This window comes from Anas acuta, chromosome Z (assembly GCF_963932015.1).
Source record: "Anas acuta chromosome Z, bAnaAcu1.1, whole genome shotgun sequence".
Lineage (NCBI taxonomy): Eukaryota > Metazoa > Chordata > Aves > Anseriformes > Anatidae > Anas > Anas acuta.
Genome location: NC_089017.1, coordinates 20,018,876 through 20,033,531, shown reverse-complemented (window position 1 = coordinate 20,033,531; position 14,656 = coordinate 20,018,876). Strand labels below are relative to the sequence as shown.

Below are 14,656 nucleotides of genomic sequence, written 5' to 3'. Positions count from 1 at the left end.
TACTGTACATTGGGTTGTACGGAAAAAAAAAAAAAGAAATTAATTGTCTAGCTATTTAATGAAAGCATATACAGCTCATCCAAAAAGTTACTTTTATTGGATGACTAGGTAGTCATACAAGGACAACACTTCAGCACAAGCAGTTGCTGTAGAAAGCATCGAGAAGACCAGGTTTTACTCATTTGTATCCCATGTTTCAGGAAGGAAACCTTCAGCTGGCAAGGTGAGAAATTTCAGAGACTGATTTTGATATTGAAGTTGGAGGTTGAGTTATTAATTGGCATTGTGCCTGGAACAGAGCTAATGTACAGCCTGGTTTAGAGTCCAGTTGCGTGTCACCATTCACTCAGTTTTTCTGTTTTACAACTGTGTCCATTTAAAATTGGGTAGAATATGCTGGCTAAAGCTCAGTCCATTTTGTTTTTTTAAAAAGAGCTGTGTCTGACCAGTCATGCATTGTCTGAGCTGTAGTCATCGCACACATGCCAAAGCACATGTTGCCATGTTGCAGTACAGGGCTGTTGGCTTTTCTGTGCATGCATTTTTGATGCTCAAGAGAAAAAGTATATATCCTGTTTTGGGTAGTGAGGTGATATTTTTTGTCCAAGGTAAGCAACCAAACAGAAGTAGTTGGATCAATTGAGAGAAGTTGGAATAATGCAATTGAACTTTTCTTACTAACTTTTCTCAGAACAAATTAACTACCGATCTTACTGCAGCAGAGTGGTACTTCAAGCTGGTTAGGGTGCACTGATTGCTGCTCTCTCAGAATTTCACTTCTTTGTGGATACCGTAAATCAAAGAAAAAGACTTTGAAAACAAGTTTTTAATGAATCATAGGAGCAGGACAATGTCTTTATACAACTGACTCTGGGTTAATAATATATATTCACTTTCTTAATGCATCACCGTTCTAATCCTATCTGGAACTGAGGAAACAATTTACCAGAACACAGCAATCTATAGGAATTCACACATTTTAAGAATTGAACTCCCCATTTCCCTTTACATTAATTAATCACTTTGGAAAAAAAAAAAAAGAGATTTTTGCTATACAAAAAGTGCAGACTGAAATTTCTTTCTGCAGGTTTTTTGTTTGTTTGTTTGTTTTGTTTTGTAGAATGCATTGTGTATGTACATGTATATATATATACACCTGCTTTGAAATCCATAAGGGTGTCTGAAGTAGTGATTCACTGAGTAGCACCTATCCTCTTTTTTTCTGGATTCACTGAGTGTCACCTATCCTCTTTTTTTTTCTGGACTGTAGGTTTCTAAAAAATAAGGAAAATGTTTCAAGTTTTCATCAAGAACTACTTTTTGGAAGTTCATAAAATGTCAGAAGCTCAATTCAATCTAATTGATGTCAATGTAGATTCAATACAAGTTGGCCTTAACAACTTTCAAAGAAAACAGACTTCCCAACTTTTCATTGAACTACCAAAAGCCATGCCCCTGGTTCTGCCATAAATTTGCTTAGAGAGCAATATATAACCTCTCTTTAGGGTTTGTCAAGTTGCAGATGAAAAGTAATATGCATCGTATCAAATGCTATTTAAAGGTCTGTGATTAAGCAGTTTTTGTTTTATAACTTTCTCTACCCCTCTTTTCATGAGAAAGGAGCTACAAGTGCTTAGTAGCAAAATGAAAAACGTCAGACGTATTTAATTAGAAAGTCTCTTTAATGCAACTGTATTGTATAATGCATAGCTACAGTTTCAAATCACATATTTTTTGATCAGTAGGTGGTAATAATGGTTAAAGTCAGTTAGAAACCTAAAACACTAACAAAATCACTGGGCTGGGCTCTTAAATGCTATTAAAGCTACAATTAAAGAAAACTTGCTCTGGTTAAACATACTTAATATGTTTGAATTAAGATAGTCAGACTCTTGTTACAGTTTGAAAAACTCACATTTTAATTGAATTTCAGATTAAAAAGTAACACATTAGGTACATCATTCGTGCTAACAAATGTACATAGTGGTGACTCAAAACCAGAAAAAACAGTACCACAAATAAACCATGGCTCAAAATCTCGTCTAGCTGGATTGGCACAGCATCTCTTCCTGTAGAGAGTGGCTGTGGTGTGTATGTTGCTGCCATGATCTGCTTTTGTTGGGATCTGTCCTTCCCTTATTGCAGGCACCAGTGCCCACAGCTTTCAAGGAAGACTAACTCCTCTTCATTTATGACCATGAGTGGCAAGTGAGACACTCTGATGGGGGATAACAATGCAAAATTGAAATGATCAGGATGAAAAAAAACTTAGACTCCAGAGAACTTTATTGAGTAAAATAGATACAAAGGTGATATAGACAAACAGGAAATAGCTCAGTAGCAATGTTTTTTGCAGTGCATAAATAAAGCACATGAAGAAACCTTGCTGAGCGTTTTCAGCTTTTAGATTGTATTTTGCCAGAGATGGCTGCAGTTTCACATTTCAGTTGTCTGTATTACATAGATCTATTTTAGATCCCTCTAGAAGAGATTTTTTTTCTTAAATCTTTAAGCTACTGTTACTGTTGTATTCATCCTCAAACTCTGTAATTCTATTGCATTAATCTATGCTTAGTTTATCCACACCATCAAAACTTCAGCCACTTCTTCCCTGGGAAAGTCCCTTTCCAAATATCTTGTTTAAAAGCAAAAACTATGAAAAAAGACATTCCTGTTATTGCACATCTCACACAAATTTGTGTATATATATATATATATTTAAATATGCTACAATTAAAAAAAAAGTATGGCACTTTACAGAATATAAGTTTAAAAAGTTGATCAAACCACAGATGTTTGAAGAATTCTTCAATACCACAAAAAAAAAATTAAACTGAAGAAATTGGCACACAGGTTTTAAAGAATCCACAGCAAAGTCTTCTAGATCCTATGCAGTGCATATACTTTAACAAGCAGTTACACTCCGCAGTCCCCCTCATGAAATTTATTTAGCTTTAAGCTGAATTATCCTTTTTTTTTTTTTTTTGGGTGGTGATGGGGCTGGTTGGGGGAAACATCTTTGAAAGCTGCTGCTGAGGTGACATTCGGGAACAACTTTAAACAGCTGTCAAATTTAGTGAGTGCACCCTACATCTGATAAACTCATCCAGAGAAAAGCTGCAATATATACCACCTTATCACTTGCTAGAAAAACAGAACCCTGAGAAAAGAAATTCTATTTTTTTTCCTGTATTTCTTCCCAGCCTGTCTTCTGTCTGTGCTATGTAATAAACATAGATATCCGTGCAAGTTAGTTGATCATGCTGCTGCACACCAGGGTGATAGCATACCAGAAACAAGCAGAAAAGCTGTTTTTTCTTGGTTACAAATGCAAACAAAAGCAAAACATGCCACTGAAAATAATTCCTTTGTGTTTTAAAACCCCAATATTAAAAATTTTAAGCCTGCTGTAGATCATAGCAGAGCTTGGCTAGTAATGTATAGTAAGGTTGTTCATGATTTACATCTAAAGCAAAGCAGTATATGCCCTTCATACCTTTTGGAAAAACTGACCTTATTCTGGATAATCAAGTGTTGAAGCCAAAGCAGCATTTTCCTCAATAATATAGTTTCAAGACTTGGCAGTGGCAACATTGACATTGGATTGCTACCCACCTAAGACAGGCTAAAACCGTAAATCTAATTTGTAATTCATTTTTCACCAACTTACAGGCTACTCTTATTCTTACTAGCCCCTCTTTTCCCGTTACACTGTCCACAAAAGCACAACTGAGCTAATGCCCCAGCCGCAGTAGTGTGCACTCCAGTAGAGGGCTCAAGAGGAACACCAGAAGGCTGTGTTGTACCAGCCAGCAGCTGTGCTAGGCTTTAAGTACAAGTAACATGCATGTCCTTCACAGGGTACGTTTGTGTGTCTAGGAAAAAAACATGAAAAGCACAAGTGTGGACAGGACAATATGGCTGTGGGTTTTTTGTTTTTTGTTTTTTTTTTTTTATCCTCGGACACCAGTTTTCACTAGTAGTTTTGATCTGTTAAACTAAGTCTTGCTTTGTGCAGCTAGTTGGCATGAATAGTTACAGACAATAACTTTGTTGTTTTGTTGGTGGTGTTATGTTTTTAAAATTAAATATTAAGAATAAAATTACCCGTTTTAAAATCTAGACTATGGTGGAAGTGGGCTGCAGCAACAGGTGCATGCAAGAGGAGGCTAGATTAAAACAATCCCTTTTTAATATTGCCAGAAGTTAATCCTGGTTTTTGACCAGTGGCTCAGCAGTCACCTCTGCATCCATCTGGCATGTGGCTTGAACACACAGTGGGCACTGATGTGCCCTGTCTGGGCACTGAGGAGCTGAGCCTGCTTTGCTGCACAGGTCAGCCAGGCCTAGGCAGCATCTGGGGGGCACAGCAGGCACTGAAGGGGTGCTCCAACACCGGGACTGCTCGTGCTCGCTTGTTAGCTCATGGCTAGCCCTGTGCTTGCTCTAGTGGCTGCTGAAAGAGACTTGTATTTCGCGTCACCGGGGAGGAGCAGTGTGTGGAAATTAGTCTTCTACCTGCAGAGTAACAATTTTTAATATCTATAAATACCTTATGGCACACTTTGATAGACTGACGCGGCGATAAACCTGAATCTCTGCTCACATTCTACAGTGAAGTGATAGAGAGCATCGCTATTACTGGATGATGTGAAACAAAGTAAGATCCACTAAGTAAGATGAAGAATCTAAAATTCACTTAAATTTCATGAGAATCACTTCTCACATGAATTCTTCCCAATGCTCATATGCCACAGTTGCATCATTCCTTTTTTTTAAAATACCTTTAAGATTTGTTTTTATAAGTAGTTCTAGTAAGTGATGGGACACCACAAGTAATGCAACCAACTGCCTTTGAGAAAGGAATGTCATTTGTGGCAAGGTCTGTTTTATTTCTGCTGATTTAGTTGGAAAAGGCTCCATACTACATGTGGTTTAAAAAATGGGAAAAGATCTTCCCAGCCATTTAGAATTTGGCATGACTTCCTGAAAAATTTAGATTTCTTAAAGACTCAGTTGGCTCTGGGACATGAGACATACTGATCTGTAGACTAGGAATGAAGTTTCACTGGCAAGAGCAAGAATAATACCATTGAAGTCCAACATTTGATCTACGTTTGTAGAAGAGTCTTAAGCCCCATCCCAGCTGTTGGCATTCACAAGATAATGCTAAGCTGTGCTGTGGGGAATTATCATCTGCTTGGGATTTCAGGGATTTCAAATAAAAGCAGAGTAGCTGTAAAAATACTTTACTGAACATATGGTAAAATGGTATTTCTAACACTTTTATCAGAGTCAAGTGAAAGCCAGTGTAACAACAGCTTCTGTGCATAGTCTAAACCAAAATAATTTACCTGCTAAACAACAAGGGGCATGCATATTGTGTTGTTAGTTTCAAGCTGAAGAAAGGGATTCAACTTTAACTGCTTAAAGATTAGTGTAAACTGTCATGTCAGCTTTGCTCTCTCCGTTATCTCAACACTTCCGAGAAGGCACTGTACTTTCAGGAAGTTCAATATCAAAAAGCACCTCAATGAAAAATATGGTACCAAACCAGGTGGTGGTGAAATAGTCACAGATGAGGGGAGCCCTTGGAAACAAAGCCCAATTAAAATAGGCTTCTCCTCTGTATATGAAAAAATGTGCTGGCTTTCATTATTTTAAATCCAGATTCTTCAAAGTGACCAAGGCGGGCAAGGCAATCCAATCTATCAGAATTTGTCAGTCTTAACAATATCCCCAATGTATACATGATTCCTCACATCCCCAATCTGATTAGTATATTCCACAATGTCCTGATAACATAATGAAACTAAAAAATTCGCAAGTATTTACATTCTGCTTTCTTAGAATCCTTTATTTGATCCTCATTGCCCAGCAAAGAAGAAAGATCATTTCAGTAGTTCAGGGCTGGACTGCATGGGGCTCAATCACACAAACGGTGGAAACTGGAAAGTAGATCTCCTTATCCAGTCAATTATACTGAAAATTAATAACCAGGCACTGGTGTTTTCTCCACTGGAGTTAAAGGAGGCAGATAAGGTTTTTTCCTTCTTCTATTTCTTCTTGCACTTTGTCACTGGATGTAGCAATTTCAGCTTGCGCCGAGAAGACCGCACAGATGAACGTCAGAACAGTGCCACCAATAGCAGTGTAGAAAGCCCAGCCCAAGGAGCAGTCTCCTAGTTTGTAAGCAGAAGCGTAATGTCCACAATAGCTTATTGCTTTCTGGCATCCCCAACCTGCAGGGTAAAGTATCAAGCCTAAGATAAGGAAGAGGCCTAGAAAGAGAAACAGAAAGAAAAGACAGAAGATTAACAAAAGATAAGTCTAACACCAAATGAAACACACGTACGAACAGTTATGACTACTAATAACTGGGGGAAGACAGCTCTTTCATCCACCTTTCCTATTTGTACTTCCTTTACTAATTGTACTAATTAATGTACTAATGCTAAATTGCTGTAGCACTTTGCAGCATTTTATTTAAAACTGTAACTATCCTACATTATATGGATATATATGAATATACATATGATAATAACCTTGTTGTTAATTTTACTCTATGTATTCCTTCCCTGTTGTTTGTTTTCACACATTACTGTTAGGTGTACAGAGCTTGCAAACATTTGAGCATCTCTACATATTGTTATACTTCCACATTTCAAATACGTACAAATGTTTGCATCCACTTAACAATTTTTTATTTAGCTTTATTTAGTCATTCATAAATGTTTGTCCTTTTCCTCTGGATTTGTCCTGTTTATTTTCTTATCTGGAAAAATCAGTCTCATAGAACATCTCCTTACATGTCCACATTAGGACGATGTAGAAAAATCATCCAGCAATTTCAATAAGCTTCTTCTGCAATGAAGAGACTCTGGGGTCAGCCGCTAATGAACGGATGTAAGTATCCACTGCCAGTGTGTAGGTAACACTGGGCTCTTCTAAAGAGGTGATCGGCTGCTGTAGAACTTACACAGGAAAGAAAGTTTCTAGCAATGCAGAAGCGAAAGTCTCAGCTCCTGATCTTAATAAACCACTTGAACTTATTTATTGCACTTCTGGCTGGAATTAAAAAGCTCAGAGGAGATGTTTTGCTCATCTGATTGTCTCTCTTATTGATAGTTTTCTCTGAGGACCAATCTTTACCTAAGCAGTGAAGGGCTTCATTAGGAAATGAAAAGGTCATATTAGAGTCCCTGTACACATGATGCATCTTTGTACAAAGGTTAGAGCTTTAATCAAAATGCCTAGTATGCTAGAGGTTGTAGTGCTTTCATGCAAACTCTGCTAAAAATCACAGTGAGATAAAAGCTAATCTCCTTCCTACAAGGTACATAGTTAAACATCAAGGCAATGCATAGGTATCTACATTTGCTTTCTACTGTTTTCTTTCAACTTTTACTCAGAAGAACAGGAAGAATTACACAAAGCAGTTTTTGCATAAAGACAACCAATTCATCCAGAAAATGAATACAGCCTTCCAAATCACGTAAGTATTACACCTGATTTATTTGTCCTGCACTGTAAAGCCCTTTATTCAGCCTGGCATCTTGAGGATGATAGCAAGCAAAGGTATTATCACCATCTATAAGTGAGCTGAAAAAGTTGTGCTTTTTATTTGTGGCACTGGTTCATTCCTAGATTTCATCTTATACCAGACTTTCTACTGGCTGATGAAACAGAAAAGTCTTCTTGTTTTCTGTACTAAGAGATTACCAAGAACAATTGTTAAGACTTGTTCCCATCTTCTGTGCAGCTAGAACAGTCCATTCTACAGCACATTAGATTCCCTTAATTGTTTGTTTAAAGAAATTCAGCCAAAATAAAAATAATAATTCCTAAGAAAAGCTGAGTCCTTGCTAGTAAGCATAGAATATACACAAAATGCAAAAACATCATCCAATTGTGTGAAATTAATGTCTGTAAATGCCAGACATTTCACAGAAGTCATTAATCCAGTATTTTTCTAATGATGATAGAACAACATCGGCATGAATGAACTAAATGCCACTAGTTTTGAGGGCAGCAAAATCCGCTAGTGAATGATACCCATTCTCTTTGAAGGGATTTCATCACTGTTTACATTTAAGAACCAGCGACAGATTTTGTGCAGTGTTTCCTGTCTGATTGGCCTAACTACATTAAGTGTAAAGTATTGCTTTATCTTGGACAGACCTGGGTAAGCTGTGCTTTCATCCTGCTGAGCCCAGCAGCCGTTTCAGACTAAACACCAGCAGTTCCTCTCCTCAATTCATCACTAGTTTCCTGTTCAGCATAACCAGCATGACTAAACAATGTATTTTTCTGACTGTACATTATTAATATGTTCCAGTTGCCATTTTCTCTAATGATCACAAGCCCTTTGTTAGTTAAAAATCACCAGCACTGAATTACAAAACCAGGCCTGAAATGCCACTGTAGCTGCTGCTGCCAAGGAAGCTTTTGACGTTCACCACCCCATCACTAACAAACCTGAAGGTCCTGCGTTTAACTACAAACTAGCTTCCGGCTGAGTCACGGCAGGACTGAGAAGTTACATCCACCTCTTTTAACCAAAAATAGAGTGCTGAATGACCCCTGAAAGCTACTGTTTCACGAGATGTATTGCCCTGGTTGAGAAGCCACTACCCAAAACTCAGCTACCACCAAAAGGCTACAGAACTGCTGTCAAGTGTAGTCATCAGTATGTTACTGAATTCAGACCTTTTTTTTTTTTTTTTTTTTTTTTTTTTAAGAGTACAGAAAATTCCGAAAGAAATGTTGAATGCAGCCCACAATTGGATAAACTTTCTCAGCCACTTTCTCAGTCAAAAAGATCTGGAGAAAATTTAACTGTGACCATGGCCACAGCCCAGATTTTCACTTCTTTGCCCCCATCCCCTCCAGGTAGCTAACTTCTGAATCACATGTTGGCCTCACATGGTAATAAAGGGAAAAAAAAAAAAAAAAAAGTTTTCACCACTGAACCTCCTATCTACTCAATTTGAGTGCAGACACAGAGCTTCTGAGAACACACCTCTTCTCACTATCACTAATATTTTATGTCATTCGTAATTTCAGTAATCCCTGGTTCCTACTTGTTAGGGAAAGCTGATAACGATTATCCAATTAAGCCAGTTCAGCACACCCACAACAGAAATGGCACTCCCTGACACCGACTATCAGCGAGCAGAGAGGCATGGACACCTCATCCTGTAACCAGCTCAAAGCTCCAAAGTGCAGCGGCGGAGCTGTGCAGGGTTCAAAGGTACCCTCCTGACTCTCCCTCCCCGTGGAGGCTGCCCAGAAAGGGAGGTTCGAGTAAAGGATGAGGAGGAACTTTGTCTGCTGCTTCCCAGTGACTACAGAAGGGATGGTCACATGCTGCAGAGCTCGTCTCAGTGGTTCCTGCAGCTTAAACAGAACGGATGGAAGATTCTTAATCACCCAGCCCCAGAGCAAACCATGGTCTATGGCAGAAGTCAGCACTTCACTGTCCAACCACCTGTAGCCAGAGCAGTAACTTCAGAGACCAGAAGAAAACTGCTCTGTGCTTCTGGAATCACAGACGCGGAATGGAGGAAAATGCCCATGTGGAGAGAACAAGGTCAGATGTATCAGTGGTAGCAAGGGCAGGATGCTCCTTGGAAGACTAAGCTCTACTTTACACACAAGAAATGGTTAAATGCAATGTGAATAGTTCAGTCTCTGCGTGCTCTCACCTCTAACCCAAGGGTTGCTGCACAACCATTTTAAGCAGCATGCAAAACCCACAGGGGTGTTTCTGTGGCTAATGCCATAGCCTTGATCTACATCTCACACACATGCAAGCAGCTGCAGTTGAGCAAAAAACAATTACAGGATAGCATCTGGCCAGACTGGTAAATTTTCAGCACTGATTTCTCATGTTAGTGTCCACAGGGCTCAGCCTGGCCAGGTCTCTTACAGCTCCGCTTAATTGCCTGAGTCTCTGCCTTTCTGTAGCCCGCTGCTCAGTCCCTGGGGCTCACCTGCCTGCATCTCTCCTATTTTTGTTACTTATTTGCATTCCTGCAGAGCTTGGCAGCTCTGCTCATAGTTTCTGCCTCCAATAGCTGACAATGTCCTTTTCACACAAAGCATGCAGAGACCAAGAGCAAGGAACAAGCGAGATGACCCTGAGCAGCACACCCACAACTGTTTCATCATGGCCATAGCCTCCCTTGCAGCAAGACAGAGGGAAAATGAAGATTAACTGGTTTCCAGTCATTTTCGGACAGCACAGGGCAGTGTAGGGGTACTTGGTTTTGTTTTCTGAAGCGCCCAGAGGCGGATGGTGGAGGAGGGCATGGAGCCAGGAGCAAGTGAATGAAAGGTGGCAGCGTTTGTCCTGGAGCTAACCAGGGGCTGGAACAGGAGCCAAGTGGCTCGTCCTTGGCCTCCATTCATAATCACAGTGCACAGGGACACAAGACCACTTCCTAGCACAATCTCCTGATTCACGTAAAAGAAGTTGCTCTCTGGATCAATTAACTCTTACAAGTCTTGAATTTGACTGTCACTCCTATGCTTGATACATTTAAGTATTCCTTCTGTATTTAATCCACATGTTGCGGCTTTCTAAGCCGTTTAATGTTGTAAGTCAAGATTAAAGCACTTAAATTTTCATTAGTCATAGAAGTACAAAGCTCATTTCTGTGTTGTATAACCATGTCAGCATAATCTAATGAAGCAACAATTATCTCCTGTCGACAGTTTGCCTTAAGATGGATCTGGCAGGAGGACGGTAAATTATAATGATAAGGATTTCTTAATAAATCATTTTTTGCTTTTGTCCCAGTGTATCTGAACAGAAGCCAATCTTCAAGGCAGAATCAAGAGCAGAGAACAAATTTTTTTCCTTTCTGAAAGAAAGTTTTCTGCAAGAATACTTTCAGCTCCTGCCACTTAACATACAGTAAATTAATTTTAATTCACAGCCAATCTACCTGTGAGTTACTGCTGCTTGTTTCTTCTGATGGGAGGAACAAATTCATTCTGAAAACATGACACAAGGTTATTTTCCACTGCACTTCTATGCAGACTTGCAAAACTCAAGCATGCTCTGTTGAAGATTTCACCCCCTCTCTCTTAGCACAGCTACGTTGCAGTGGGTGCAGCATTACCTACATTTTACTTCTTGTTAGTTGTTGCCAGCTCTACTATGCCTTTACCCTTAGGATTCCTTAAAACAGAGATCTGAAACTAGGCTACGCAATGCAGTCAGGTGCTTATGAAAAACAGCAGAAGCCTTATTTAAAAAATCTTTTTATCCAGATAACTCATCTAAAACGTCTTGTTATAAGTCTGTCAGCAGAGAACATCTTCCCATGTTCCACTGGAGGGAATTTGCCCCCACAATGTTATGTTATCAATTCCAAGTCACCTGCCTTCAAAAAGAAGCCTTAAGAAATAGAAAATTTAGATTGGATTTAGATTTTGTTAGGATTATTGGTCTGTTCCTGATTACAATGTGGACAACCAGTTAAACACTAGCCCTTCTATGTTACAAAGAAACAGAAGCAGCTTCCTCCTCCTAAACCACCTGAGTAAAACCACTTCTCATACTGAGAAATACCAGTATGAACATGACAGAGTGCGTTGCTGTGAGGAACAGTTTCTGAAGACAGTTCAGTAATGATCTTCTGATATGAAAATCTGTTTGTTTGTTTGTTTGTTTGTTTGTTTTTCCTTTTTTCCCTTTCCTAAGAGCCTAGAACGTCAGCAAGCAATTGTTTCTGCTGGTTTTTACACTCTGCTGTACTGTTCCTGGGCTAACATCACCGGACACCAACAAACTGGTCAGTCGTGACGGGCATGTGTGTGTCACGCCGCGTGCTGGGGGTGGGAGCTGCGCAAACGCTTTCTCATTCCATCCCTGGGATCAGCCCTCAAGAAAGGGGTTACGCAGACAGATGCCTGTTTAGATAAGTGGAGGCATGCTATTTAGTTTTGACAGTCTCCCGTGCAGCTGCTGTTGTGCCACATTAAACAACAGTGTATACTAACAAAGCCAATTTCCATTGCAAATCCTGAAACTATCTTCTCATTTCCTAGCAAAATAGAAAGGAAAAAAAAAAAAAAAAAAAAAGAAAGTTTTAAATGCTGCTGAAGAAACAGGAAATTAAGCAGCTGTGATCAATGAGGTGGCAGTGCAACAGGCCCCCACAGCGCAGGCACAACCCAGCAACAACATTATTTCAGCAGAGGAGGAGAAAGGTGAAGGCAGGGAAGAATTAGCCTTGTTCAACACCACGCAGGCGATGTGGGCAGCGACTCTGCTTGTTCTCCTCCTCTGTACAACCACAGCAAATTATCACTTCGGTGCAAGGGCATGCCACCATCTAGGACAAATAACCCTGCTTTTATAAAATCGGGTCAATGCAGTACACTACCTTAACCCAAAGAGGCTTGTGCAGATGCAAGCAACTTCAGTGACAGCCACCACAGAACAGACACCTTCATGACCGCAAACGTTTTGGCAATCAGCTCTTAATCTGATCAAAGTCAGTGGGGCGGGCTCAGGGGAGCAGGTAGTGCCAGCAGGCTGCAGCCAGTGGGGCCCATGCCCTGTCCCCAACCTGCCACCCTCGGTCTCCCTGGATGGGGGCCAGCAGCCCCGAAAGCAAGTGGCTGGCAGCTTGCTCTTTTTCATGCAAAAAGCAAGGGGAGAAGCTCTGCGAGGTGTGCAAACAAGGGCCTGAGCACACGGTAGAGGATGTGTATGACAGGAGGTAGAGGGGAGGGCTACGGGTGAGATGCTGAGGCTCTTATGACTATTCTGTGTATTTTGCTACCCACAGGAAAAGCCAAAAAGAAGTCAGTTTATAAAGCCTTGATGTGGGTTGCTTTGGCAGAATGACAGCATATGGGGGATTCCTGTATGGGGTTTGGGGTGGCTTTGTTTTAATATTTTTTTCCCAATATTGGTATAACATTACTGCTTGGTATTCTCTCTAACAAAGTGCAGCTTGTACACTCCTGCTTTCAGGGGGACAAATTGCATCTCATTGTGTTTGTGATGACCCCACCCATCACCCAAAACAACCCTGCTCCCAGCAACTCACCCAGACCCCCCTGTTCAGCTCCATCCTCGTGTGGGGCAAGCACAGAGGCGCAGCCACCAGGGCATCACGAGTCTTCAATCTGAGACAGCCAATAACAGGTTTGAAGCTACCACATGAGAAACTAAACTGTGGATGGTTAAATTCGGGAGGTTCCTTAGCTAGGAAAGGAAATACCAGGCAATGTCAAATATTCCGTCCACGAAAAGTGGAGGAAAAGACCCAGCACGTTTCACAGCTCTTGCTGTAACCTCTTCCACCGCTGTCCAACTGGCTGCTGCCAGTGCCCTCAAAAACATGAATCGGTTGTGCTGAATCAGCAGAAAGGGAAAGAAAAACACCTCGTGACCACGGCTCTGTAAAGGAGGCCGAAGCAACAATTTGCCTCGGTTTAAACAAAGAGGTGAAAGGGCTCCGAGACATTTTTTCGTTCCGTTCCATTTCCTCGGTACTGACCCCGCAGCGCAAGCAGACCGCCCTCACCCCTCTGCCCACCGAGGCCGAGCTGCTTTCATCTTTTTTTTTCCTGTGTTCAAATGAAAGCACCGCCTCTGTTGCATTTGGATATTCTCCTGCAGGGTTTGCTGCCTATATACAACAGCAGCAGCAGCCTTGGCTCTGATGCCTGGAAGGAAATACCCACCACAAGGGGATCCCTCCTCTGTTTCCCTCCCTGCCCCTCACGGGGCAGCCAGCTCTCTCCCAGGGCAGCAGGATGCAAAGGAGATGAAAAGGCGTTCCCAGCATCCTGCCAGCACCACTACAGGTAACAAACCTTTGTGCACACACGTGCTCCAGTGAAGCATTTCTCAGGGAGTCACACGAGGGCCTCACACTGAGCACCATTTGATGGAAGGGATGTATCTTTGCTAATAACTCCAGCTGCCTCACTTTATCTGTGAAGACCTGAGCATTTACAGTCTGCTGAGTGTCTGCTCATCTCTGTGAGCCCACTTTGGTAGCACGGGAGATGAGCTGACCTCCAAATCTAACCAAACACTGACATCTTCACTTTATTTCTTTAAAGTTACTAATACCGTCCCTCAGGCCCAACAGCAATTTAGCACTTGAACTCATTTTCCTTCCCTGGCATACTCCCTCTTGCTCCAACATAGCAGTCCCCTTAGCTTGAACTTTCAGCAGCCAAGCGTGTATTAGATGTCACGCTGGCATTTGGCCATGTAGGTTACAGGAAGCACTATACCACAAACAGCAAGAGTGGTTCAGACCGTCAGGATTTCCATTAGAAATACCCTTCTTCCTCCAACCTCCCCCTCCCGCCCCTTTTTCTTTCTTCCCACTCCAAGCATTCAGAGCTCTGGCATCAGAATAGAAAAATCCTAAGCTGAATCCAAGAGGAAATATGCTTTTGAAAAATGCATGCTCTGCACTTCAGAAAGACAAACAAGAAGTTCCCTTGCCATTGAGGGCAAAACTGCTCTTGCTCTGCTTTGCTACTGCCCAGCAAGCCACAGCCTCTTGTCACCCGCAGGCAGCCACATGAGTGCACACAGTGCTTTCCTTGCTCACCAGCTTGGCCCCTTCTCTGACACAGCATCGCTTCTTGACAACATGCAGTTGAATATCCT

General features: G+C 41.2%; 1 protein-coding gene and 1 pseudogene across 5 annotated transcripts in view; both read right to left on the bottom strand.

The window, feature by feature from the left end:
* Nucleotides 1–1,663: 1,663 nt before the first annotated feature.
* LOC137848221 (uncharacterized) lies at nt 1,664–5,973 on the bottom strand (annotated as a pseudogene).
* LHFPL2 (LHFPL tetraspan subfamily member 2) overlaps nt 1,664–14,656 on the bottom strand; it is a 132,891-nt gene continuing 119,898 nt past the window's right edge. For all 5 annotated transcript variants that reach the window (XM_068667110.1, XM_068667112.1, XM_068667111.1 and 2 more), the window contains one exon: nt 1,664–6,281. In XM_068667110.1, coding sequence (XP_068523211.1) covers nt 6,025–6,281 — 257 coding nt within the window. In that variant the 3' untranslated portion in view covers nt 1,664–6,024. The remainder of the gene's footprint in view (nt 6,282–14,656) is intronic.